This window comes from Struthio camelus, chromosome 27, assembly GCF_040807025.1.
Source record: "Struthio camelus isolate bStrCam1 chromosome 27, bStrCam1.hap1, whole genome shotgun sequence".
Taxonomy (NCBI): domain Eukaryota; kingdom Metazoa; phylum Chordata; class Aves; order Struthioniformes; family Struthionidae; genus Struthio; species Struthio camelus.
In genome coordinates, this window is record NC_090968.1 from 4321012 (window position 1) to 4346293 (window position 25282).

General features: G+C 38.0%; 1 protein-coding gene across 8 annotated transcripts in view; it reads right to left on the reverse strand.

Moving 5' to 3' along the window:
• Positions 1-25282, reverse strand: part of PPP2R2A (protein phosphatase 2 regulatory subunit Balpha) — a 45798-nt gene that overhangs the window by 20216 nt on the left and 300 nt on the right. For 2 of the 8 annotated variants that reach the window (XM_068920640.1, XM_068920639.1), the window contains exon 2: positions 22832-22906. In XM_068920640.1, coding sequence (XP_068776741.1) covers positions 22832-22906 — 75 coding nt within the window. Of the gene's footprint in view, positions 1-10930; positions 11017-20427; positions 20566-22831; positions 22907-23579; positions 23632-25282 lie in introns of those variants that run through there. The other 6 variants (XM_068920635.1, XM_068920637.1, XM_068920641.1 and 3 more) reach the window with 6 other exon arrangements.

The following is a 25282-nucleotide window of genomic DNA, read 5'->3' on the forward strand; positions in this document are numbered from 1 at the left end:
TACACAAGTGGAGTAATCTGATGTTTCCAAGGACTGAACAAAGAATCATAGTATTTAAAAACATTTTGGTTCTTCCTCATTGTTTATACACCTTCCCAGTGGCTGAAAATACCATTTCTGGAATTTTCTAAAAAAGTAACTGAAACAAATCCCTTCCATAATGTATAGCAGGTTTCCTATAGGTCGATAATTCTCTTTTAAGGAGTTAAAAAAAACAAAAAACAAACAAAAAAACACTATTCACTGATCTGATGCGGATGCCATTTCCTCAGTTTGCCAGCCTTCAGTATGTAAAAAAGCTATTCTGATCAAACTAAACATCAGCTGATCATCCCATGGAGATTTCAGCAACTGCCTCGATTGGGAAAACTTCAAGACACCAATTAGGATCATTACTAAAATCCAGGGAAGCTCAAAAAAAGCCTCCAACTGAGGAAGAAGTACAGGGACAGATAATGACACGAGGCACAAAATTCTTGAATTCAAGCGGCACAATTACTGAGCATACCTGAGCCATTCCTCCGAGTTTATCTTTTTAAATAAAGTCAATGAGTTCAAAAGTGTCCAAGAGCACCTGTCCAGGAGAACCTGGAGATCGTAAGACACTAAGATGAAGGAGCCCAGAAAAATGGGAGATGAAAAGAACTAATATTGACTTATAATTCTGTAATTTTTTAATTGTCTGGAAAGCGCTTGTAAGTTTTTTATTCCTTTCTAATCCAAGGTGAGGCAAAACCCTTCTGCCTCTTTTCAGACTATTAAATAGATGCGAATTCCTAAAACTCTCAAAAGTCATAGTTAATGACATAAAATTGTAACATTTTGAACTGGATTTTCTCATTTCCACCAATGATGCTGCATTGGAGTCACGTACTTCATTGTTGGGGGAGGGGGAAGCTGGAGAGAAAACAAAAGCAGAATAGTTCTGGAATAAATTCCTCCAAGGCTTCAGATATTTTAAGAAGCTGCACAATGCTCTCTGCATGCCTGTATCATCCCAACAGCACCCCATTATTTGCATGATTTTGATTTTACTTACCAAGAGTCCTAATACACTGCACATTCAGCCTCAGGAGCCAGACAATAAAGTGTTAATCTTGAAGTGAACAGGAAAGGCTGTTTAAATAAGATTAAGAAAGAGTGCCTATGCATATTTGTTTGTGGAAAAGAGAGCTCCCAAGACACACGACACCACAACTATACACACTAGGGAAAGAGCAGAAACCAAAATGACAAGCACTATTTAGTACTGATGGTATAAAAGAAGAGAAACCTTCTGAATTCCAGCCTCATCCATAATTTATGTATGTAGAGAGGGGGAAGGGAACACAGGGATTGTATACTTTAAAGTTACCATGACCAGTTTTACTATTGACTTCATTTCCCTTTTCTTCATTCACTTTCAAGATGATTCTCCACATTCATTCCATCTCTCTGAAGTGACTAGGCAACAAAATCAAAAGCAGCTAGGATAAGGCATTCCTACTGTTCAATTTACTTCTCAGGAGTCATTCCAGAAGCCCTTTAATAGGCCTCTTCTTTGCTAGGGGAGGGCATTAAAATATATTATTTCTTTAGATATGAGAGTGCAGGATGAAGTATATGTGAGAAAGACAGAAGGAGAGAAAGAGGCGATCTTTCTGTGGCAGAACTTTGCAGTCCTGTGCCATCAGTATTGCAAGAGCCAGCTGGTTACTTGTTCTCTCCTAAGTACCAGTCCTGTGACAGTGCTGCACACAGAGTGCACAAAGCCCCTTAACACAGAGGGGATTGGAATTTGTATGATCTCCAAAAAGCTTCATACTGCTGGCCCTGCCAGTGTTAGAGCACAAACAAGCATGAGCCAGAGAAGTGATCCAAGCAAAGGACAATAATTAAGTTGGTTTCACTGGCTTGTGCAAATTAGAAATCTACACACAGGGAGAAAAATTACAGAATATTTTCTACCATCCCATGGTCTGTTCAAATCCTCCATGTCCTGTGATGCTGAAAGTAAAATTGTGTAGTCACCACTAATACTCCTGGCATTTTCCCCCATTAAAAAAAAAAAAAATTTCTAACTATTCTAGTCCTGTTTGGTAAAGAGGTATTTTGTAAGTGCTGAGCCTCTCCCAGTCCTATTTAAATGTATACATAGGCACACAAATACACACACAAGACAGCACAGTCTCAAAATAGTGAGTACATGTAGCACTCCACATCTGAAATTTACAGTGCAAAGTACCCACCCTAAATAACTAAAAATAAACCTTGTCAAAGAGTCCTAAACATGTTATATTTTCCCCATTTCTTGGATCTTCCTATATTCCTATTTCTTTTCTCTCATTCATTCTGTTTCTTCTCCCTCTCTTTCCCCAACCTTTCCCATTTTTGTAGGGAAAAACAACATAAACACTTTGCAGGACAGGCAAGTCCTAGTTCAGCCATTTAGTTTTCCCTAAATCAAAGCTTGGGCCTCTTCTGATTCAGCTTTTTACCTTTAGTTTCCTAAATTATATTAGCACAACAGATTCCTACTCCACAGTTCTGATTCAGCTCACAGTGGGCTGACAGGTGAGCAGGGTTCTACTCTTCAGTGGTGAAGCACAGCTCACATAGCAAAGAATAATCTCGGAAGGGAGTGGAATACTTAAGGATACAGTCAAATCTACATGCTAGCATTGACAGTTAGAACTCCGTTATCAGCAGCCTTCAGTACAAGGAGCTTGAATGCAGTCACTTTTTTTTTTTTTTTTTAAATGTAAGCAGGAACACCACAAGCTAAGGGAAGGAACCAGTACCATAAGTATTTTATAGGAGATATAGATATAGATTTTTTTTTTTTTAGGATGGCTTTGATTACAGAAATACTTATAACATTCTTGGATAGTCTGGAGATGATGTAGCATAACTACTAAGCTCAAACCAGTATTACTCTGTGGTTTCATGACTTTACACAAACAGCTATTTTTGTCAAGTGTCAAGACTGCATAGAAGGCAACTGCTACTGAGCAGCAAATATCCATTCCCTCCCACCAAAGTTATAAAGTAATAGCAGTCTTAATCTTGCTGGCATTAATTTATGCCAGGCTGGTAGTTCTTCCAGATAGCTTTACTAGGCTCAATGCTCCGAGAAGAAAACCCCAATTCTGTCTGTCCTACACAACAGAAGCTGCTCCTGTCAGCAATAGGGAGAAGCATGGGGAAAAGCAGACATTAGAATTGCAGAGCACAGAACTGAAATACAGAACTGAATTTCAAAACCCTTCACAAAGAATACTATTTATAAAATTGTAAAAATAATGAAATGTGCATGTGAAATGTTTTACCTAGAAGGTAGTAGTAAAACTGGGAACAGAATCACCATCAACCAAGATACAGTACCACTCATCTGGAAAAATTAACTCCTTAAACATTCAGAAACCTTTTCAAGCGATCTTAGATTAAATGCGATAAAATAACTTTCCCATTTGAACGTAACAGATAAAAAACAAACGTTAAGTTCAATATGACAATATTTAAAGTAGTATGGGGAGCGGCACAGAGCATTTTACTCCTTGTGTTTGTTAAACAATTGCTAAGCCTCACTGTGCAATTGCTGTTTGTGGGTCAACATTAGTTAAGTTTCAGTGTCTCAATTCAGTTCAAGTTTCCACCATCAAATTTACCACCATTTTCCTCCAGCTTTTTTGGACCTAGGCAAGAGGCCAAAGAACAAATGTTCTAAAACAGCAACGCTCAGTACTAACAGAAATCACTACAGGGAACACTACACATCACCTATGACAGACACTACCACCATCCCAGGCTCATGTGAATGATCCCTCACACAGATTACCCAGTTTAAATAGTGGCTCTCTGCTAAACTAACTTGCTTCATTGAAACTGAACTGAACAAGGGATTATATGACCAAATTTGGGGGGTGAAGGGGGGACTAGGGAGTGATCACCTCTCCAGACAGTACAGTTGTATTTGCAAAAGGGTATCTGTCCACAACTAAAATGCCAATTAAATGCATTTCTATCTGTAAGTACACAGTCTCCACAAGCTTATATTTAAAATGGTTCCCTGAACAAGGTCAGAATTCGACATTTCTAGAAGGGAAAGGAAATGGACTTAAACCTCACAGACCACTAACTTCCTGTCTCCATCTACAGTAGGAAATGCAAAGTCTCCAGTATGTGTCTCCAAGACACCTGTGGTGGCATAGAGAAAACAGATGACAAACAGTAGCAAGTCAAAGCACACTGAAAACAGATGTGATATACACTAATGTAAACCGATTGCTCAGTACTTCTATCATTTAAAAGGATATAAATTATCTTTAAAATCTGAGCTTTGGAAAAGGAGTTAAAGCATTTAAAAATTGCTATGAGCTTTAGGAAAGAATGTTCAAACCTTAAATTGATTTAAGGCTGTGATCCACTATAGAACTAGCAAAGCATTAGCTGTACCACAATTACAGCAACCACTTCCTGGGCTATACCCGACTGTGCAGTTAACATTACACCTGCTCACCAAACCTGGGGCTGCATTCTTCAACTCCTTTTATAAATACAAAGTTCACTGCAAACTTGCAGAAGAAAAAACTAAAGGACAAGGATCTGTTGGCTGAGAAGATTTTTGAGCTGTTGCCTTGAAACCGTTTCAACTGATTAAAGAATTAAATAGTGTTTTAGTTTTTTTTTTAATAAACTAATTTGGGGTTTTAAAAAAGTGCTTCAAAAATTATTATGAAGAGCTTCTCATATTAAACTCATAACAGTAGCAGATACAAACATGTTCTCTCCATATAAACAAATATAAAGCCACTTTGTTTCTGGATAGAAACCATTAACTCTCACCACCCTGATTAATTACTTTCTATTTTTAAACCCTGAGAAAGGACATTACTGCAGTTCCTTTCAGAAAACATGCACAGAAAACCAATAGGCAAACCCCCTTCTCCCACTAGGTGGAAACAGAAAGTAAATTGACCACAGCAGTACTTTTAATTCACAAAAAACTGCAAACTAATGGAGCTTCCTAGCACCCTTCTCTTTTCCTCCTCCCCCTCTCCCCCCATGCTACACATCATCCAGTTGGGAGAACAGAGTAAGGAGCAATTTGTCTAATTACATGCAAAGAAGCAGGGAATTAAGTCCAGAAGATCATCCAGAAGCAAACACCACAAAGAATTACTGCTAGACTTGGTTGTCTTTGTCTTAGGCGCTATATATTCAAATAATAAGGTTAGCTTAGGTCCAGCCTGAGTTGATATGAAAGTGTGATACACTCTGGAACTCATCATCACGGGAGCTGCCTTCACCTACGTACCAGTAGGACCTCTGAGGGTGTATTTCATGCATCCACCTAAGTTAATCTATCCTATGATTTCCCCTCCCAGGAACTGTGAGGAAGAAAAACCTTTGTGTAGTCCTTAAAGGCACAGGGACAAAAGCAACTCTGGAAAACTATCACTATCCAAATAATTAAATTTGCAAGTTGCTGCAAAGCAGATGAGTTACCAGCTCAAGATAGAGCCTTTTCCAACTTTGCTCCAACACCAGCTAGATCAGCCTGAAAATACCTCAGACTCAATAACGGGAAGGGGTTGTTTAATACCTGACAAGCATTCCTTTGGGTCTTGAAAGGCATCCCCTGCCTTGAAACAGCAACTGGAGACAAACAGGTTTTCCACTTAGAGAAAGCCATTTTATGGCACTGAACTAGCAACAACATATGCTGAATAAGACTCTCCTCCTTAGTCTGTGGGTGTAAATTCTGATGAATCTCATGAATATTTAGTACTGCATCTCTAGAAAGAGCAAAATGACATTGTTCTGGGCTTTTACAATACCCTATGAATGCCAGGTGAACGTCAAGGTGGTCTGAAGCTCTACTCAGATGGTTTTTTTAGTTCAAATACTCTCAAATCTTTGCAAAGGGCCTCTAAGTTTTAACTTGAAAAACAACTAAGACATACCATCTTCAGATTCTAACGTACTTAGGTTTGTAGTTTTGCCCCTGAATACCCTAAAGAATCTATTCAAACAAATGGGATACCCTGACTCATTGTTTTATTAGTATTATGAATATATTTAGGAAGACCAATATATACACATATATATACGCAAACATAGAGGAGAACGTTTACTGGAAAAAAGTGCTGACAAATAAACTAAATGCATTAGCAAATTGCTCAAGTCTCTTAATACACATGCTCCCCCATACTAAGGTCTTCCTTAAAATATGACAGGAAGTGCCTATTTGCTTTTCCTATTCACACTAATTCAGTTCTATTGTTGGTTGAAACAAAGGTCTTTCAACCTACATCACCGTTCCCAGGACATTTGACACCAGTTATTAATATCATAAACATAAGAGGCATAAGAGGCAGAAATCCAGACCCACTCCCAGTACCCGTCTTAAATAACTTTTAGAAAGGTGAGTGAATAATCTCACAGATTGTAAAACTACAACATTTATTCAAAATTAGGAACAAGCAGTTAAATGTCACAGGTTCTCCTCAAGCCTATTTTTGCAGTGGCTGCAATAATATATAATCCCCCAAAACAGTTCAAGTTTGTCCACAGGCTTTCCTCTCCCCAACCATAGTATTGCTCTGCCTTTTAACAAACAAGTAATCAAAACCAAATCCAACATCTCTGTATTTTTAAATGCCAGCCAGCTGATGAATGTGAATGCCATAGTGGAGTTCAGTTTTCTAATAATCATGAAACTCAGCTGTTGAGAGCTTCCAACCTGGGAAGCTTAAATCCACTTTCAGATGGGGAAAGCGGAAAAGAGCAGCCCACCCACCCCCTCCACTCCACCCCCACGATCTGTGTCACACTTAATTTTGCATCAATCCCCTTTCCATTGAAATGGAAATTTTAGCCTTGAGTAGGGATGAGTTATCAGAACGATTATGAACATTAATTATCAACCTCTGGATAACATGATTTCAGAAGCTATGCACCCCTGGATTAAGTTACTGCCTAACACTTCATCAGAAAACATGTTTGTGGTATGAAATATAAAGGAGAACAAAAACATGATAATAATAGAGAAAATTTACCACCTAAGAAACAGCTGTGATAAAAAACAAACAAAACCTAAATGTATTACAGTTAGTAACATACTCCTTTTGAAAACATCTACTAAATAGAAAGCCATCTGACATTTTAGATCTCTGACCTAGGTATATATGGGCCCATTCCTGTCACAGCATGCATCAGTTACAGTTAACCTGGAAAAAAACATCCCTGTTTAGATGCAGATAAAGAAGCCCAAAGGCTTAGACTTCAAATTATGAAGTCAATTATGGCAACCGTTACAGATTGAATAAATGATAGTGGCCATCATTATGGCAACAACATATCCCACACGTAAAATAAAAAGTTTGCAACAACCCAGAACAGTCATATAACAAAGCCTTTCATGCATGGTTTACATGCATTCCCCCCCCCCCACACACACACACAAAAAACACACACACACTGCATAGTTCTTTGCCACTGCAGCAGTAAAATTCTACCTAAAAACATTTTTCTTTAAGCCAAAGTGAAGTTTTAGCTAAAATATCAGTGCAGTAGAATATGAAGTTTATGGTTTGCTTGAAGGGGGAAACTGTCAATGTCAATGTCTGCCTCTAGATCTACAGTGTATACTATTAAGGAAGAATTATAAGTATTCTTGCAGCTGAAGTGATAATTTGATTAAAGTGACACTAGAAAGAAAAAGGGCTTCCTCCACTCTGAATTTTCCCACTTTATGCATTTAATATCACAGGGATTTTGTGCTTTTCAAGCATACCTTACTCCTTTATAAGAAAAGGATTATACGAAGCAGTATGATATACAGTCCACATTAGTTATATTTCCAATTATTTTGGAAACACTGTCCATTCAGCAAAACCTACATTGATTTGTAAGAAGTTTTCCTGGAGAAAGACGATGTAAGGGTTAAATTATATTTGTATTGTATAGAATTGAGTTAATGGTCATTTTTGTCCTTCATACAACTGCATACAGATCATATCTAATTATAGGAGAACAAAATTAACTCAAGCAGGAACTAGCTTCACGCCTAAAATTGCTTCATGTAAGATCCCCCTAGGTGCTCGAGCATTCTGTCACCATCACTCACAAAACTGAGGGATTTACTGAGCGGTATCAGGAGAATTGAGACAAACAGCCTTATAAATAACAGATTTGATGACTTCGTCTCTACCACAGCATTTGTCTAGCCTTAGTACTCTGGTACATGACTTGTTCCAACATATTTTCTGTCTGCAGTTTTACTTTACAATGCATCAGTAAAACAGCTACAGCAAAACTGTTTCCGCATACCTAATTTCCAAGACAGAAAGAGTTTTCAATGCTAATACTGCTAAGCACAGAAAAATCAGGATTACAGATTTTCCAGAGTAAGCTTTATACTAGAACAGAAAAGTGGAATAGCCTCTATTCAGAGGAAAACAGCATTGCCATTTCTGACCCTTCTGAAAACATTCTTGCTAACCTACAGATAAAGAGCATCCTATTAGCCATATGAAGAGTAAAGATTCAGAAGATCAGAAGAATTCCATTTCAAACCACTGCTTTCTATGGAAAATCTGGAGTCTTAGAGCTGAAGATAATAATACTAAATACTACTAAAATACTAAAACTACTAAGTACTACTAAAATAATACTAAATACTTACTCAGCTGTTTCAGGATTTATACATAATGTTTACAAAATGCTCTAGAATTCTCACATGAAACATACTGAAGACCTGCACATTATACTTAGTACCAGGATTCCTAAAAAACACACTAAAAGAATTAGATACATTTTTATTTAGGCTTGATTTCTTCTCACTATAAGAAAACATTCTAGCCATGTATCTGTCCAAAAAAAAAAAAAAAAAGGCTAATTATCCCTTGTAGCTGAAGTGCTTTTCTGTATTGTCAAGCTGTTTTATTTATCCTTTTGTTTTCTTAGGAAACTGTTTCCTATATACCTGGGAAGAATGAATGTTCTTGAAAAATCTCAGCAAGCTCAGAAATATCATCTAGGTTAAAAAAAAAAAAAAAAACACAACAACAACAACTCCACCATCAGGGTAAGTTATGCTTCCCATTAAGCTATATCCAATTACTAGTAGGAAGTCCCTGCCTTGTGTGGGTTTTGGGCTAATTTCCATCCAAAACCAGTGTGCAATTACCACAAAGAAATTTCCAATATGATTTTAGACATTAAGGAAAAGGGGGAAAAAAAATCCTTTAATAATATAGGTAGCTAAGCTCTGAAGTATATGCTTCTGAGACTATAAAATCTCCATAGCTGAAGGTTTTTTTTAAATAAACATCCATTGAGAATAACACATATAGTTGAAAGCTTTGGATTTAGGGAACAGACTAACAAGCTCCCAAGGTCTTGTCAGCCCTATTTTCTGTAATACCACCCTCATTGTGTTGTGACAGCTGATAAACACATTCATTGATAACCAGGAGCTCACCAGAGCACTGCAGAGTCTACCACTCAGAGCGAGGATTTCACAAATGCCAAAGTTATTTTCATGCCCTTTGACTCCCTTTAGAAGAGGATTTTTGCTTTGTTAAAAAATGCTTAGGAGCAACAAATCTAGGGGAAAATCAGCCATGTGAACTAGGTGAATCATAGAAGTGTTCACTCTGTTGCCTCTCCTGCTAGATCAGAGAATCTTTATAAGTTTGTCATCAAGACAATAAAATAGCTTAGTCAAGATACATTGCACCAAATAATATCTAAACATACTGACATGAAAGCTGGCCCTGTTTTACTTATTCAAGATTAAGTATGTTCTTGTAGATAGCACTGAAAAAAAAATATTCACTACAAAATTAGCTACATACTAATTCACATAGCCAAGCATCCAATCAGTACAAATGCTGAAAGGATTATTTCAGTGAACGGCCAGATTAAAGCATAAACAATCTCCACTGCAAGTTGTATTTAGTTACCACATGGCTTTTTAAAAACAAACTCTTCAAAAATAACAAAACATACCTGCTTCAGCTTCCATTTGTGCATTATTTTATTATCCTTTTTTTCTGTGTTCCAATTGGATCACTCATGAGTCCTTGAATTTAATTTGAATCAATACCTATTTACCCTCCAATGCCTTCTGACAGTCCCCCACCTCAATCTATGAAAACATTCCTCATCCCACCACAGTATATACACTGAAGTACACATAAATAATATAGACTGAATAGTCCTCAGAAGACCTTACTTCAGATCTTTTCAGGAGGCCTGTTTGTGTTCCAAAGTAGTACAGAGCTATTTATGGAAAAATCTCAGCTGAAACCACAGCCAGAATTTCAATGGGCTGCACAGCACAGAAAAGCCAGTGGTTAGTTTTCTGTTCGCAAATGACAGTATCTTTGGAAATAATGTTCTGTGTTATAGTTTTGCATGTACACACAACAGAAGCCTTTAGGCAATGCCTTTCTTGATTTGTCACTGAGAACGTTACAGATCAAAAGCACTAGAACGTCTTGATTTTTTCTTTTTGCTGAAGCTATTCCAAAACATACACTGCAAGTTAAAAACTATTAACAGGATTTTAGAAAAATATCATAATCTGGCAATGCCTTTCAAAATCAGCTACTAGAATTCTGTGCCTTGGCATGCTTTTCTGCTGTATATACATGCATATACATGTGTGCATGTGTGTGTGTATATATATATATATACATATACACACACACACGCTCACATGCATATGAAAACATACCCTAGAAACTATCGCACAGTTTCAGCCTCTTCTCAGACATTCTTTGACCAAAGCTCTTGTTTCAAGTGCAAAAGCTAAGGCCAAAAATTTAAGGCTTTTAATCCTCAAGTATCAGGCCGTAAAATGCAAGCGACTGTTGCTCCTCAGTCACATGGAAAGCGCCTCCTTCAAAGGAATCAAAATGAAAGCAAAAATCACTCTTACCTACCATAATGGAAGGAAGGGAGGGGGGAGGGAGGGAGGCACACTCACTAGCAGGATTTCAGGCAGCTTGCCGGAGAGCACAGCGCCTGTGAAGGTCACAAGTACAACTTAAGTTTCCAGCAGAGATGAATACACAGTTCTGACTATTAAATGAAAGCAGAATAAAAGTCTCATATTATTTTACTCACCATGGATATCCACTCCTTTACTAGTTCATTTTAATACTTAATCTATTTTTTCCCAGTCTTAGAAAACTTGGAAACTGGAAAATAGCTTTCCCTTTACCAATTGTTTTGTCCACTTGGCAAGTATTTTCCTGTGTTTCTTTTCTGGCCCAAGCGTACACGTCTCAGCTTCTTTTAAAACATTTCCTTCTTAAATAGAGGGTCATACTAGTTTATGACCTAGATTTTCAGAGATTCTTAGCACTCATTTCTCTAAAAGATGCATAAGGAAATGCACAAATCTTGACACCTTTGTAAAGCAGACCCTTATAATTGGAGCACATATTAGAAGCAAAACCAAACCCTAGAGATCTGAGCTAGATACTGACCTTATCCATAAGCAAATCATTTTACTTCTCTCTCAGCTTCCCTCATCTATAGATTAGGAGATTAAGACTCTTTCTTTGGATCTTGGAAGAGTTATTTAAGTGCTGAAAACCAGATAAAGTATTTAGTAAAATTATTATCATGAAAAGATCTCAAAGCACCTTGCAGTAACTTTTAAAAGTTTTTGAACCCCGTTTTGGGAAACGGGCATACTAGTTTTTACAGATAAGGAAAGCAAAGCATGGAGGGGTTAAATGACTGACTGACTGACCGACCTTCCAATAGCAGATAAAACTTGACTCGGGATGATTATTTTCAGTTATCTTAATTTCTAGAGCTTCCTTTTTGTGAGTTCACCCCTCAGGATGATTACATTTAAGCTTAGTAATTTCAAACTTGGTAAACATAGAAAAGTAATAACAGCTATGTTAAAAAAAAACAAAACAACAAAAAACCCACACATACACAAAACACCTTGAACGTCATTTAACAACACTGGTTAGAGAAAACATGAACTGGAAGGTGCCAGACAGCTTCCAGCTGAACGTTCTATAATTGTACAACTTCTGGAAAAAGAATTTCCACACATGCATAAACAAACTTACATGACAAAAGAGGGCTGTGTACATGATCTTATGTTGATGACTTCTTTGAGATGACAGTAACTAGCAGGAGGAAAGATTAAGGCAGAAGCACTCCTACACAGGATGCAATCTCTCAATAATGAGATTTTTTTTTTTCTACCAACATCCACACTTAATTGTTGCACAGGAACAGGAACCCTGAGCAACAGAACAGAGAGATGACCTAGTAGCACAGTTGTAGACAACGATTTTGATTATACTTAACTCACTCTCAGAAGCAGCAGAAGGATGAAAGTGCTACAGAAACAAGCAGATGCCTATTATTCTAAGGTCTGATACTTGAGTTTCCTCAGGTCAAATCAAGGAAAATAATCCACAAGCTCCAGGGAGTTAAGCATTTCACATGCAAAAATCTTAGGGAGCATTAAAAAAAAAAAAATCCCCCCCACACATCTTTTTATTGCACTTCCCTCTGAAGTATCTAAATGTTGTCAGAGGCAAAATTGCTGGGTCAAGCACAGCATGCGTCTGATCAACTAACAGGACTGATATGTTACCAGCCCTCACCACCCTAAGGTGGTGATAACCCTAAGTTATCACTTCCGAAAGGGACTGGAGTAAACAGAAAGGTCCTAGACATTTCTTGAAAAGAAAGATGAAGTAAATAAAGATTCAACTTGGAAAACCAAAGCATGAAGCTATGAGAAGAACAGACAAAGAAAAGTAGAAGGTCTACATAGAAAGTCTACAAAAACTTAGTCAAAAAGCTTAAGAACCACTCCTGCCAGTTCCACGTTCTGTCCCAGATAGTTTATGAAGGCCCTCCTATTACCTCTATAAAGCAGTGCCCCTTTCTCACTGCCAGACCATATGAGGTAAAAGTTTACATGCTTCAGCTTCTTCAGTGGCTGTTTGTATTTGTTCATATTGGGATTTTAAGCTTGACACCTCTTCTAAAATACCAGTTCACTGGAGTTTTCCCATATGAAAGGCAAACATAGCAACTGCAAGCACAAAAAAGGCCGAGGAAGAGGCTGAACAAGTTGTTCACAATGCCTTAGTTTCATATGGTACCTTAAAACCATTATCACAACTCCAAGAGAACCAATCCATCCATTCACCCATCACATCTCTCTTGTTCCATTCCTGTGCCACCTCCACTCCTACCCCACCACAATCATCCATGACAATGTCGCAAATCAGATCAGGGAACTAACTCAGGATAAAATTCATCTGACAACAGCAACAACAAAAACCAAGACATTTAATTGTCATTCTGGTCAGTTCCTCAAAGTTATCACTAATGCGTTATCACATAAGCGTTTGTCCCAGCACAAAGCAGAACTGGTACAGGTACAAGGAAGGACTAACTCTTTCAGAAGCAGCAGTTACTTGAAGTGACAAGGAACCCACAGACGTGTCAGGATGCAATTTCAATTCTAACTCCTCATTCCATACCCAGATCCCACTTCACTTCAAAACAAGCCAAACAGGGCAATTATTAAAAGAAAATCCAAAATTTGTTTTTAATTCTATCCAGTATTCCTATTAATGAATCCATACATGATGCACTAAGAACAGTATCTGAGAAATAAGTACAATATTTATTTTTTGTTGTGCACTTCCATTGAACGACTGCACAGAAACACTCAAAAAAGAATCTTTTAAAGTCATTATACATTTTATGAGAGTTCACACTAAATTTTGATTTCAATAGGGAGCTTTTGTCTGCTGGGCCAGCTTACTTTAAACATGCAACGTAGTTAGAAAAAATAAGTCCTGTCCTAAATTCATAAGCAGTGTACACAAGCAAGCATAGGTCACAATTTATGTCATTCTTTTAACCTTTTTCTACTAACATCAGAAAGATCAAATGCAATCACTACTTTTAAGAATCAAATAATGGTCCCTGAAAACATTTGACACTCAGGCAAAAGAGGAAAGTATACTTATTGGTACTTAATAGACAAGAACAAATTAGAAATGATTTCAAGTTTTAAATAAACTAATATAGGCTGAAGTCGCAATTACCTTAACTGTTCTTGAATATATGCAATTATTTTTTCTCAACTTCTCAAAAAACATCAAGCACTACTTCTGTTTGTTTGGAGATCATATTACTCCTAGAGCATTAATTCAAGAACTGCCATTGAAAATGTAAAGAGAAATGTTGCCACACAAAATGTATTCTACATACCTGAGAAATCAATCTTTCTTACAGTATAACTCTTTAAATCCTCTCTTCATGACCCTAAAATTTCTTCCTACTGTTCCAAAGTTAGATGCAAGCATAATTGCCTAAGGGGTTTAACATGTGACCCAAATAGGCTGGTTTTCTTAATGCTGCTATCACTTATGGATTGCTAAGAGGAAAATACATTTTTATAAAGAATGTCTGACCAAATTAATAATTTCTCCTCCAGTGCTTAACAAAAGCATGATAAGTTAAGAGAAGCTTGCAGCCACTTCTACTTCTGTAACCAAATTTCTGCCATGCACAGAAACCTCAAATAACTATTTTCAGTAATATTGTAAACTCACAACAGTAGCACCCTACCTGAGGTCTTATTAGCCAGCATCTTCATTTTAAACACAAACGTAACAGTCTGAAAACTTTCAGTTCCAAAAAAGAACCAGGCAAGACAACCATCATGTAATGCTACATGCTGCCCAGAGTAACGCCCTAAAGCGGTCTAGAACGATTGGGTAGCCAGAAAACGAACAACTGTATGTTTAATAAAGGATGTTTGTGCTATGTAAAAACATAGCACAAACACCTATACATAAAATATCAATGCTTTACCTCTTTTAAGACAAAAGGCATCTTTTTACGTTGTCTCTGTGGAAAGAAAACAGTTCACAATTTTTCTCTCCCCATTTCCATAAAGGCTCATACAACAGGGTAAATGAACAACAGTTGCCTTTGCGTTTCCAGCTCATTTACGTAACAACCCTGTGAATGTAACATTTAGATAGTGCATGCTTTAGGGGCATAACTGAGCTATAAAACAGAATAATGACGTTACATTAGACATAAATTCTACTGGGAAGTTTAAAATCTAGAAGACTGTCCAACAGATGCAATCTTACTTTTTTAGACCTACCAATGCTTCATGAAAGATTATTCCAAATTCGTTTGGCTCAAGTGTTCTTTCCTATATTTCTCGTCTCCTTTTGTTTTCATAGCAACACGATAGCTGTTGTCTCCACTCGCGCTCTACCTATGTCAGAGCTTTCCTTTCTTTTTTTTCTTTCGTTTTTTTAAGAAGGGAAAAATCTCAGTTTCACATAATTACTGACCACTGTGACTTGTCGTACAAGCCTTTTTGCGCCAAATATTGTAGCCATAGTTATCATACTACTACACATTACAGTGCATTGAATAAATACGAAAAAAAGATCTGAAAAACACTCTTAAGGCAGTAACAAAATAAATTTATACTAACAGAATTGTTTTGGCAGCACAGCGTTTCCTAGAGGTAAGAACACATGATAGCCTTAGTTTGGTACCATCAGTAATTGATGTTCTTACTACAGGAGATATAGTACATACCAGAGATTACATGCAGACTTGCACGCACACGCTCACTCACACAGTATCCAATACAAAGAAGGCCTCATTCTATAGCATCTAAGTACAAGACAATATGTAAGTTTAGGTGAAGTAAGAAGCCCCAAACAAGGGATCAATTTTTCAAATCACACTAAGAGGGATAAGAGAAGACTATCATTTGTTTAGACTCTCTTTGTAAACCTTATAGTAAAGCAATCAGTAAGTAATACATCTCCCAATTACGTGGCATTCTTTTAAACAACTTGCAAGAAACTAACACAGTATTGATACAAACACGGCTAACCACCAAACAAATAGAGCAAGTTTGTCATTCCCACATATTGCTTGTGCGGACACTGGAGAAAGAAAACCTATTTCATGTGCACTAGTTCTGCTGCAAAAAAAGTCAAAAATATTATTTAGAACCTAGCAATAACTGACATTCCTGTGTGTGCGTGCGAAAATTTAACTTCAAAAAGATTCAAGAACTGTCACACTGTGAAGCAGTCTCACAGCTGGCTTATACCTACCTAAATCTGTGCTGCTACCAAATGAGGCAGTTCTGGATTCCCCACCTGCCCTCAGGTGCACGTTTTCATCACCTCCTCTTTTCACAATATATTTGTTTTCAGTGGCAGCACACACTTAGCCCAATTTGAGCTAACTTAAGTCTTTACACCTAAAAAAAGGGATCAGCAGTGATTCAGGATATCTGTCATTCATTACTGTACCATACTAAAACTATTTTATTTGGCCAGTATTTCAGTTTGGTCCCTTAAGAGTACCTTACAATTTTGATATTAGATATATTGTATTGCTGGCCTTCAGACAGCACATGCTCAAACTTTGCTGTTCAAGATGTACTTGAAGTCCTTTATTTTCTTAATTTATTTTACCATTTGTATTTGCATAGCACTTAGAGGTCAGGGTCTTGCTGTGCTAGACTGTACATAAAGTCCTATAAAAAGACAGACCCTCTTCCAGAGCTCCTCATGTTCCCCTCAGCCACTTGATCACACTCCTCACACTATGCTGGCACAAGCAGAGCACAGAGAACCAGATCGGGTTCAATTCAGCTGAAAAATAACCCAGTGAAAGCCACAATTTTATGGGTTTTTTTGGCTGGATCAGCTTCCCAAACCAGTTCATTGTGCAGTTACATGAACACTTATGCCAGCAAAGTGAGAAGGAGTGCCTCTTTAAGCAGAAATGCTGCCAAACATGTAGCCATGGCCTAAATAGGCAAGTTAGAAGAGAGCAGGAAAAAAAAAAAAAAACAAAGATGCAAACAGTACAGCTAGGAACACCCAGCTCTTAACTCTTACTCCAGCATTGCATCCAGTAGGAGTTATTGTCTTCATTTTAGCTCTTCCAAAACGCATTCTATGATGATGCGGCTACCCAAACCAGAACCTTTTCAAATTAACAGCTATCAAGTTTTTCAAAGCAGACCAAGAACTATAATCCACCAGGATTTTCAATGATAGCTCTGCTACCCTGAAGCTGTATTCATTTGTACGGTTGGAGTCTTATGGCCTGGTCACCATCACTACCATATTTAAGATAAAAATTAGTTGGAGCAAGGACTGGGTTTCTGTAATTCAAGTACAAAGATAACAGCAAAGCATCCTAGGAAAAACAGTAGTGGTCAGCATGACTGACAAGCTGAAGTGTACTACCAAACTAATGTCAAGAGAGAAGACTAAATAACTTCTAGGGAGATAAACAGCCTCCTACTATTTAGCTATTTGCTGAATGCTCTTTGTTTTGGGGGACTTCACATAAATGCACACTTTAGTTGATTTAGACCAGCGGTTCCTAGAATACAGTAGCCTGTTTCTCTTTCTAGATAGAGACAGCCATTCTACAAACAGCTAAAGATAAAAAAGCTAAAACATACAAGCAGATTTAAGAATACAGAATAGGATTACGACCTTGGGTCTTCATATTTTTCAATAAGATTTCAAACTATCCCTTTAACAAACCTGTTATTAGTCCTCCAGTTACTCCTTTTAACTAATGGTACTAAATAATCATACACAACGTAAATGCAGTCCTCAAAAATCCAAATTAAGCTCCCTCCCATAACTATCCCCCAATCTTTCTTCAGCGTTATTATCCCAGCCTCTCCCTTCATGCCTTCCCTCTTTTCTCACCTCCTACTGTATCTGTTCCCATTACAAAAAAAGAAAGCCTATCAGTGACTTCTATAATAATGACACTTTCTCTTTTGCGACTCCTACCCACAAGAACAGCAGGGTAGGAGCCCTTCTTCCCAACCAAATCCAGCAACATCCCTCTATCTAGAGGGTACAGCTCCTAGTAGTCAACTGTTGGTAAACTTAGAGAACAGTCAGGAATTGAGAGTCTGACAGGACGGAGCTAACCATTTTTCTGCAAGAAGGTTCAGCAACTCTAATCCATTACTACAGATGGATGTTACTTGACAAACAGAAAGCTTTCTGATAAAGCAAGAGAAGGTGGCGAACTTCACACAGAGAAACGGCCCTTTGCAGCAGTCCTCATTCCTGTCTTCAGTTTCCTGTATTGTAGCTCAGGTAACTGTTTTGGTGCATTGAAGACAAACTGCTATTAATGAACCAACAACAGTTCCCATAGATGCTCTGCAATTTTAAAGTCTGCCAAAAATAAACAAGGAACTACATTCAAAAGATATAAGATACCTAGAATCAAATATAGAAAGCACTCCTTAATAAGAGAAAAAAAAAAAAAAAAGTCAGGTCTAGTTTATTTCTCTGACTACAAACACAATTTGGCTAGAGAGAGAAATGTAAAAGGCTTCATCAGTCCATAATCTGCAGAAACTGTGAAACAGACTACAGCAATGTTTGGACTATAAATTAGTAAACAATAAACTAGTACATTAGTAACAAAAAGCATGGAATGGTTTTAAGTATGGTACTTTCAAGTCAGTTACCAGCACCCACAGTTAAGTACTCCAATGCCTCATTCAGAAGCAATTCAGGCATGAAATAGTGAAAGAAAACTTGTCAAAGATGAGGGGTAATCACTCAGGGTTGAAGCTTAGGACTTAAGTTCCTGGCTCACAGCCTTGGACACAATCTATCAAACTTTTACATATCTTTAGATTACACTTGAAAGAGCATTTAGATACAGCAGCTTGATTCTTTTCCTTCTGCCAAGTAATTAAACAAATTTGACTTAATTTGTTTTGAAGAACAAAGTTGTTCCATTAAGCAAGTGTCTAGCTTTCAGGGAGTGTTCAAATTCACAGTTCTTGGTTGTTTCCAATTGGAGTTGTCACATCTTAGAGAATATAACAGCAAAAAAGCAAAAAACAACCCCTCCCCCCCCACACCCAAAACAATCCCTATAACAAAGTTACTGTAGAAAAATCTCTGTAATCATCCTCCCATAGAGGAAACTTCTAAGAAAACATGGTAATATCAGCTCTAGAGCATTTCTGAACAGTTAAGTCCTACTTGCACAGAAACAATGATGACACAAAAAAAGAAAAAAAGTAGCAACTGTTTACTGATGCTTTTTATGCCCTGATCACTGAACTTATCAAGGACAATGACTTTCTGCGTTTTCTCCACGGGAGAAGTCTTGTTTAATCTAGTGTCCTGGTTCTGAACTCTCCAGAGTAGATGGAACCTACAAGTTGAGCACAGAAACGTTTTAAGATTGGGTTCTAGCCAGACAAACGTGAAGGTGAAGAGGGAGGAAAACTTCTACTGAGCATGCAAAGAATCAGCCACTTCAGAAACAGAGGTAGTACATGCCACACCCCTCATTGCCCTTACACAATGGACTGCTACATGACAAAAAGCACAACCTTTTGCCATCAGTTAAAATAAAGGAGCCCAACCATATTAAGCCGACACTCAAAACTCAGTTTATAACTTGATTTCTGTGATTAACTTTGTGACCTGATAGGGCCAGGCCACAGCTTACAACCAAGGAGAAACTGTCTATACTACAGAGAGGCCAATTCTTTATTCCTCACACATCCATATTCCTTAGCAAAGCTTGCTATAGTAGAATGACACAGGCAGGCCCTGAATGTAAAGTCATTGCCATCTTCTCAAGCTTTAGGAACAGCTCTTTCTCTTCCATCCTCATTAGCAATAAAAGAAACATTTTATCACATCCATCTACCACACAGTGCTTAGAAAAACCAGGAGAAAAAAAATTATGCTTCACCCATCTAAACCACCAAATATCATCTTTCTAGTAGACAGCCATTCTAGCCTAAATATCTTAAGAATTGTAGGTTGTACGTATTACGTGAAGGTGACAAGGTCAAATCTGACCTCAAATCTACTGACAGCTGGGCACTAGCATTCTTACCACACTAAAAATTGTTGTTGCTATTATTTTTATTAAAAGAATTATCCTCCATTGGCCTGTATTATAGGCAACATTGCAGAGAGATTACTGGTTTTACATTATATTGATTAATGCAATTAAATTATGCCATTTTCTTGGCTGACATATACTAGTTTAGTTTATGCAGAGGTACAAAATAAACCAATAAGCTAGATTTAGAGGAAGAAAAAGTTTACCCGTAAAGCTTAATCAGCGTGGTAAATCTGAAGATAGCTTGAGTTTAACTGAGACTGTTTTTATGCAAAGAAGAATTTCCAATATAAATATTGCAACATTGTATTACTAATAGGAAGACAGAAAATGAAACATGCCTCTCCCTTCTCTTTCAGCCTTGTTTTCTTCACCTTGTTTTTAGTCAAGTTTCAGTATTCCACAGTTTTTTAATTTGAGCTCTCCAACCACTTAAAACCCCCCAATCCACACCCTAGGTACTACCCTACATAAATTGGCATTATCCTCAGTAGTCACAGACATCGGATTAGAGTCCACACTTGTTAGCTTGCAGACCACAGCAGTTAAGAGAATCACGTAAGTTTCAGACAGCAGGATTTTCTTTTGTTTTCACCATGGTGCCTGCCACAAGAAAGAAGACAGAAAGGCAGGGAGAAAAAAGGTCAGACTAGACTTAGAGCCACTGTGAACTTGTCCTTGGGCATTTTGAAGGAGGAGGACCAGAAGCATGCATAACTGCTATTCCAATTTTGTAAAAAGTAAACAAAACCCCACAAAAGGCTTCATTTCCATAAAGAGAACCTTAAAACCAGAAATATAGCTAATAAAAGGAAAAGTATAAAAGTCTCAGCTTGATACATTTATCAACCATTTCAACAGTATTACAGGGAGACATTATAAAGCATAACAGGAATTCTAAGGATCTCATGGAAGCTAAAAGATGCATTTTTACTTAGACAGCTGGTTCTCAACAGTTTCTAGTATGCGTTGTGGGAGCCAAACACACAGGAAAAGGAGAAAATTCCAGCTCAACAAATTCATTACAACCAAGCATAACACCCTTTTAGGGACCTCACACCAGGTTCTAGGTATTTAAATTGCAAAATGTCATGCTTTTGGGGTTGTGCCTTAGCACTCATCCTAAGTTAATCACAGCTGATTATGAAATCAGACTTTTCTTTGTTCCTTGGGTGGCAAAGTCAGAAGTCTACGTCTCCCATATGATGAAAAATGGACATTCTTCCTTTTTTGTAAGCCATCCTGCGACTGGCTTGCTGAAACTGAAACTACTTAATTCACTCACAGTGAAGGCTTCCCTGAACTCCACCCACTATGACTCCACCAATATATAGTGCAGATGCTAAACTGTGTCAGAAAGCATAAGGCTAGCAAGTCTTCTTTCAAATCTACAATACTTCAGAACAGCTAATGGTGTTCAGGACAGACATTTCCCAACTGGATTTTCAGATCCCTATATCACAAACATATATGTAAAAACACCCATCACTATTATGCGCATGTCACATGTCGCATGTCTATTTCAATGAAGAATTATTTGCAAGCACTGGCCACAATTTCCTCAATTTTTGTACTTAAGGACTTAGTTTGATATACAATTAAAATAAAAATGACAATTTAAAATCTGGCAGGGAAAAATATATACTACATTTAATAGTAGTTTTGAGTTCAAGCTTTAAAATATACTTCTTGAACAATTTAAGATTAATCCATCCTTAAAAAAAAGTTACAGCTTGCTTGCTTCCAAAAAAATCCATCTTTCAATTTGTGAATGACAGTCTTTGAAAGTGCATCATTTTCCACATGCTGAAGCTCATAAACAAAAACAAGACGCTTACATTTATATTGAGTTTTCGGCCTTTAGAAGTTAACTGAACCACATGTCAAATGTGAAAATAATGGGAACTCTAGCTACTGCTTTTCCAAATACAACATACATCTCGCTTGTCTGTACAAGCATTCAGGATAGCTATAATCCTCACCCTCTCCAGAATTGCAGGTGACAAAGCCCATTGCTTGCAAAAGAAAAACTTTAACTCATGATCTTAGAGGCTATGTTGTGCAAACAGGTCCTTACGGCCAAAGAAATTTAGAAGTCAGTGGGACTTTCCCAAAGAAAGATCAGAGAAAATTTTTTTCTCTAGCACAGCCATCAGAGCAATATAGAGGGAAAGTACAACTCCTCTAATGATGCTTGAGCCAAGTAAAAAAATAAATAAATAAAAACAAGTAGAATTTTTGCAGTCACAATCAGAGGCAGCCATCTTAGTATAAGATGACATTTGTCACTGCCAGCATTAGGATCCCTAGCTTACAAAACTTTTTCGGCAGTTTCCAGCATCTCCTCCGACACAGAACCTTATTTTTTTTTAAAAAGAGTAAGCATGCAGAAATATTCAGATTTCATCCTCTCCTGGTTAATGGAAGCTAGAAAGATTGGGAAAATTACTTGATCTTTATCTAACACTTAGATCTTCAAAGAGTACAAACATTAATTAATTCTCACAACACCTCCCTGTGGAATGCGAGTATCACATTCCCCATTTTGCAGATTGGGAAAAAAACACAAACCAAAAGCTGAGTGACAGGAAAATTCGATCAATAATTCTGGAAACAAACATTTCCAGCAAAATACTCAGGAAGCTGGAATTCAGCCCTGCTAAAAGTGTGCAAAACAATACTCACAAACCATCAGATTTTGATCCTGGCTTAAGGCATCTGAATGTACATTAACTGTCTGTCTACTTTGCTAAAATTACACACAATAGAACTGAGATATTTTAGCAAGATCGCATTCAAATCTTCCTGCCTAAGGAGTAGTGATAAGGAAGTCAGAAAAAAAATTAGCAGTAATAAAAATTGTTCTTACCTTCTGCTACATCATCATCTACAGCGCCTTTCACCTGAGAAAAACACCACTGAATGTCATTTCCTCCTCCAGCTCCTAAAAGACAATCAAAAAAAAAAAAAATGAGACCCCTGCAGCGACACAGAGAACACACTGCTAGTTACCAATTGAAATGTTCAGGCAACACTGTACACACCTACTTCCTCAGCTGTGCTGTCGGCACAATTACAAATTGCCCCTCCCCACCTTTTTCCTTTACAGATATTGTTTTTGTCATTAGTCACTTGCCAATGGCCAATGCAACATTTGTCAAAAACAGCATAAGCAGTAGGAACGATAAAAGCCTCATGCACCGAAAGCTTGCAAAACTATGCTACACTGCTGGTGCTAACTTAAACTTTGCATTAAAAACACAAGTGCATCAACATCCTATTTCACACGAAGCTTCTTCCTGCTTTAGAGAGGAGAACTCTATAGAGAGAAACACAAACAACTTAAACAGTAACTGCCAGAACAGCTCTACATTTTTCAGAACATTCTAATCTTTTAATATAAGCCAATTGTGTTATTCATTTTCTTCTTTAACAAAAATATTTAACTGGACCTATGTACTAAAGGCTAAAGAAAAAAGTTACCACAATTTCCACAATTTAAAGTCTCTTCACAGAAGAACTGAAAGTAATTATCAGCCTTTAAAAGAGGAGGGGAAAAAAGCAGCAAATTGAGCAGCAAAGCAAACGAGCAATCTCATGTTAACAAGTTCTACTACCATAGAAAACGGATCGAAGAGAAAACTTCAGGAACATTGCTGCCTCTGCGGAAGGCAGCGATTCATTTGAACCCTGCCACCAAAACACACAAAAAAAACCACCACCCATTTCTTTTGCATTGCATTCTGAGCAAATCACTGCTGGGCTGAGTACATACAGGAAGAGACTGAAATGGACTTGCCTTTTTTTTTTTTCCTCTTTGAAACCGCCTGTCAAAATGGAACTTTTTCTCGACACACAATGCAAAGAGGCTGAGCAACAGATGGCATTTACACATTAATCCAGAAGTTTATCATCACTTTTGGGCAACAAAGAACACAAAAGATACTTCTTCCCTCTTCTACGCTAAGCTAAGGGGGAAAAAAGTGTTAAAAGACATGGAAATCAGAAGCCACAAAATAATCTTTCCACAGAAGAGCAAATGCCACAGAAGAGCAAGAGAAGCACTGGAATACAGACTGTGGCTTGCATTTTTCGCTTGCCTTAGTTTTTCTGAAGGATTATAGACAAGCAAACTATATAACCTGACAAGGTGAAGGGAAGTACAAGCATCTAGCTATGCAAGAGATGTCAAAAAGCTTTATGCAGATACGTTGGAAAGGTATACCACACATTTCTCTCTCATTCCCCTGAACTTGTGCAACCTATTCTCCTTCCCCTCCCTACTCTCTTCATTTGTCATTTAGCAGCTGACACCATGGAAGCATTTAAAGGGGACAGCTTACAAGAGAAATCACTGCTCTTTCTACAAAAGATCAAAATTTCATTTTTTATACGATTTACTTGATTTAAATCTGCATTTTTTTTGACTAAAACAAAAAAAGAGGGTGGAGCATAGGCATGGGTGTAGGGGGACAAGGCAAAGCATCAACCTGCCAGAGCCCCCATGCTTGCTCCTCCAAATGCAAAGCACCAAAAAGGCAACTCATTTGCAGAGGAGGGGGATGAATACATTTTCAAGGGAGGAAATTACAACGAAAAGTAAGACGGAAGAGATACCTCATGCATACGCTCTTCTACCCTACCAAGAGCACTCCAGGATGCAAAATAAAGCAGGATGCAAAACGGGGAACAAGCACAGAAAGGAATGAGAAAGAAAACAGAGGAAGACTTGTATTATCCAAGTACATCCTGTGCCCCATTTTGCACTCATTTGCAGATGATTTGAAAGCTGCGCCCTACAGAAGGCTGCAATTGTACTCTCGACACGAGCACGTCTGCACCCTGAAACACCCTTCCGTGCACAGCAGCGCCTCTGCCCAGTCCTCACTAACTCCATGGGAAAGAAATGCAACATACCAGAGCACTTACAGATTCAGAAAAACTATTATATATATATATTTATATATATATGGCAAAAGACCCACCCTGCCTGCAAGCCTGCTGCACGCTGAACTTCAAAATACACCACTCCCCCCATCCCAGCCCCTCCACCTTGCTTCTTCCATGCAAATTTTTTTTTTTCTGCAATAAGGGAGAAAAAGGAAGGAGGGATGGGTGGGAGGAAGGCAGATTTCCCAGGAGAAGGGTGGAGGGGGGAAGGAAAAAAAAAACAAAACCCGGAGCGCGCAGGCGAGGCGGACTGGGAACGCGGGGCGAGGGCAGCGAGCGAGCCGGCCGGCAGCCGGCGGCCGCGGCGGGGGGCGGCAGAGCAGGGCGCCAGGCGCAGCCCGAGCCGCCCAGGAACCGGGCGAGCCGCGGC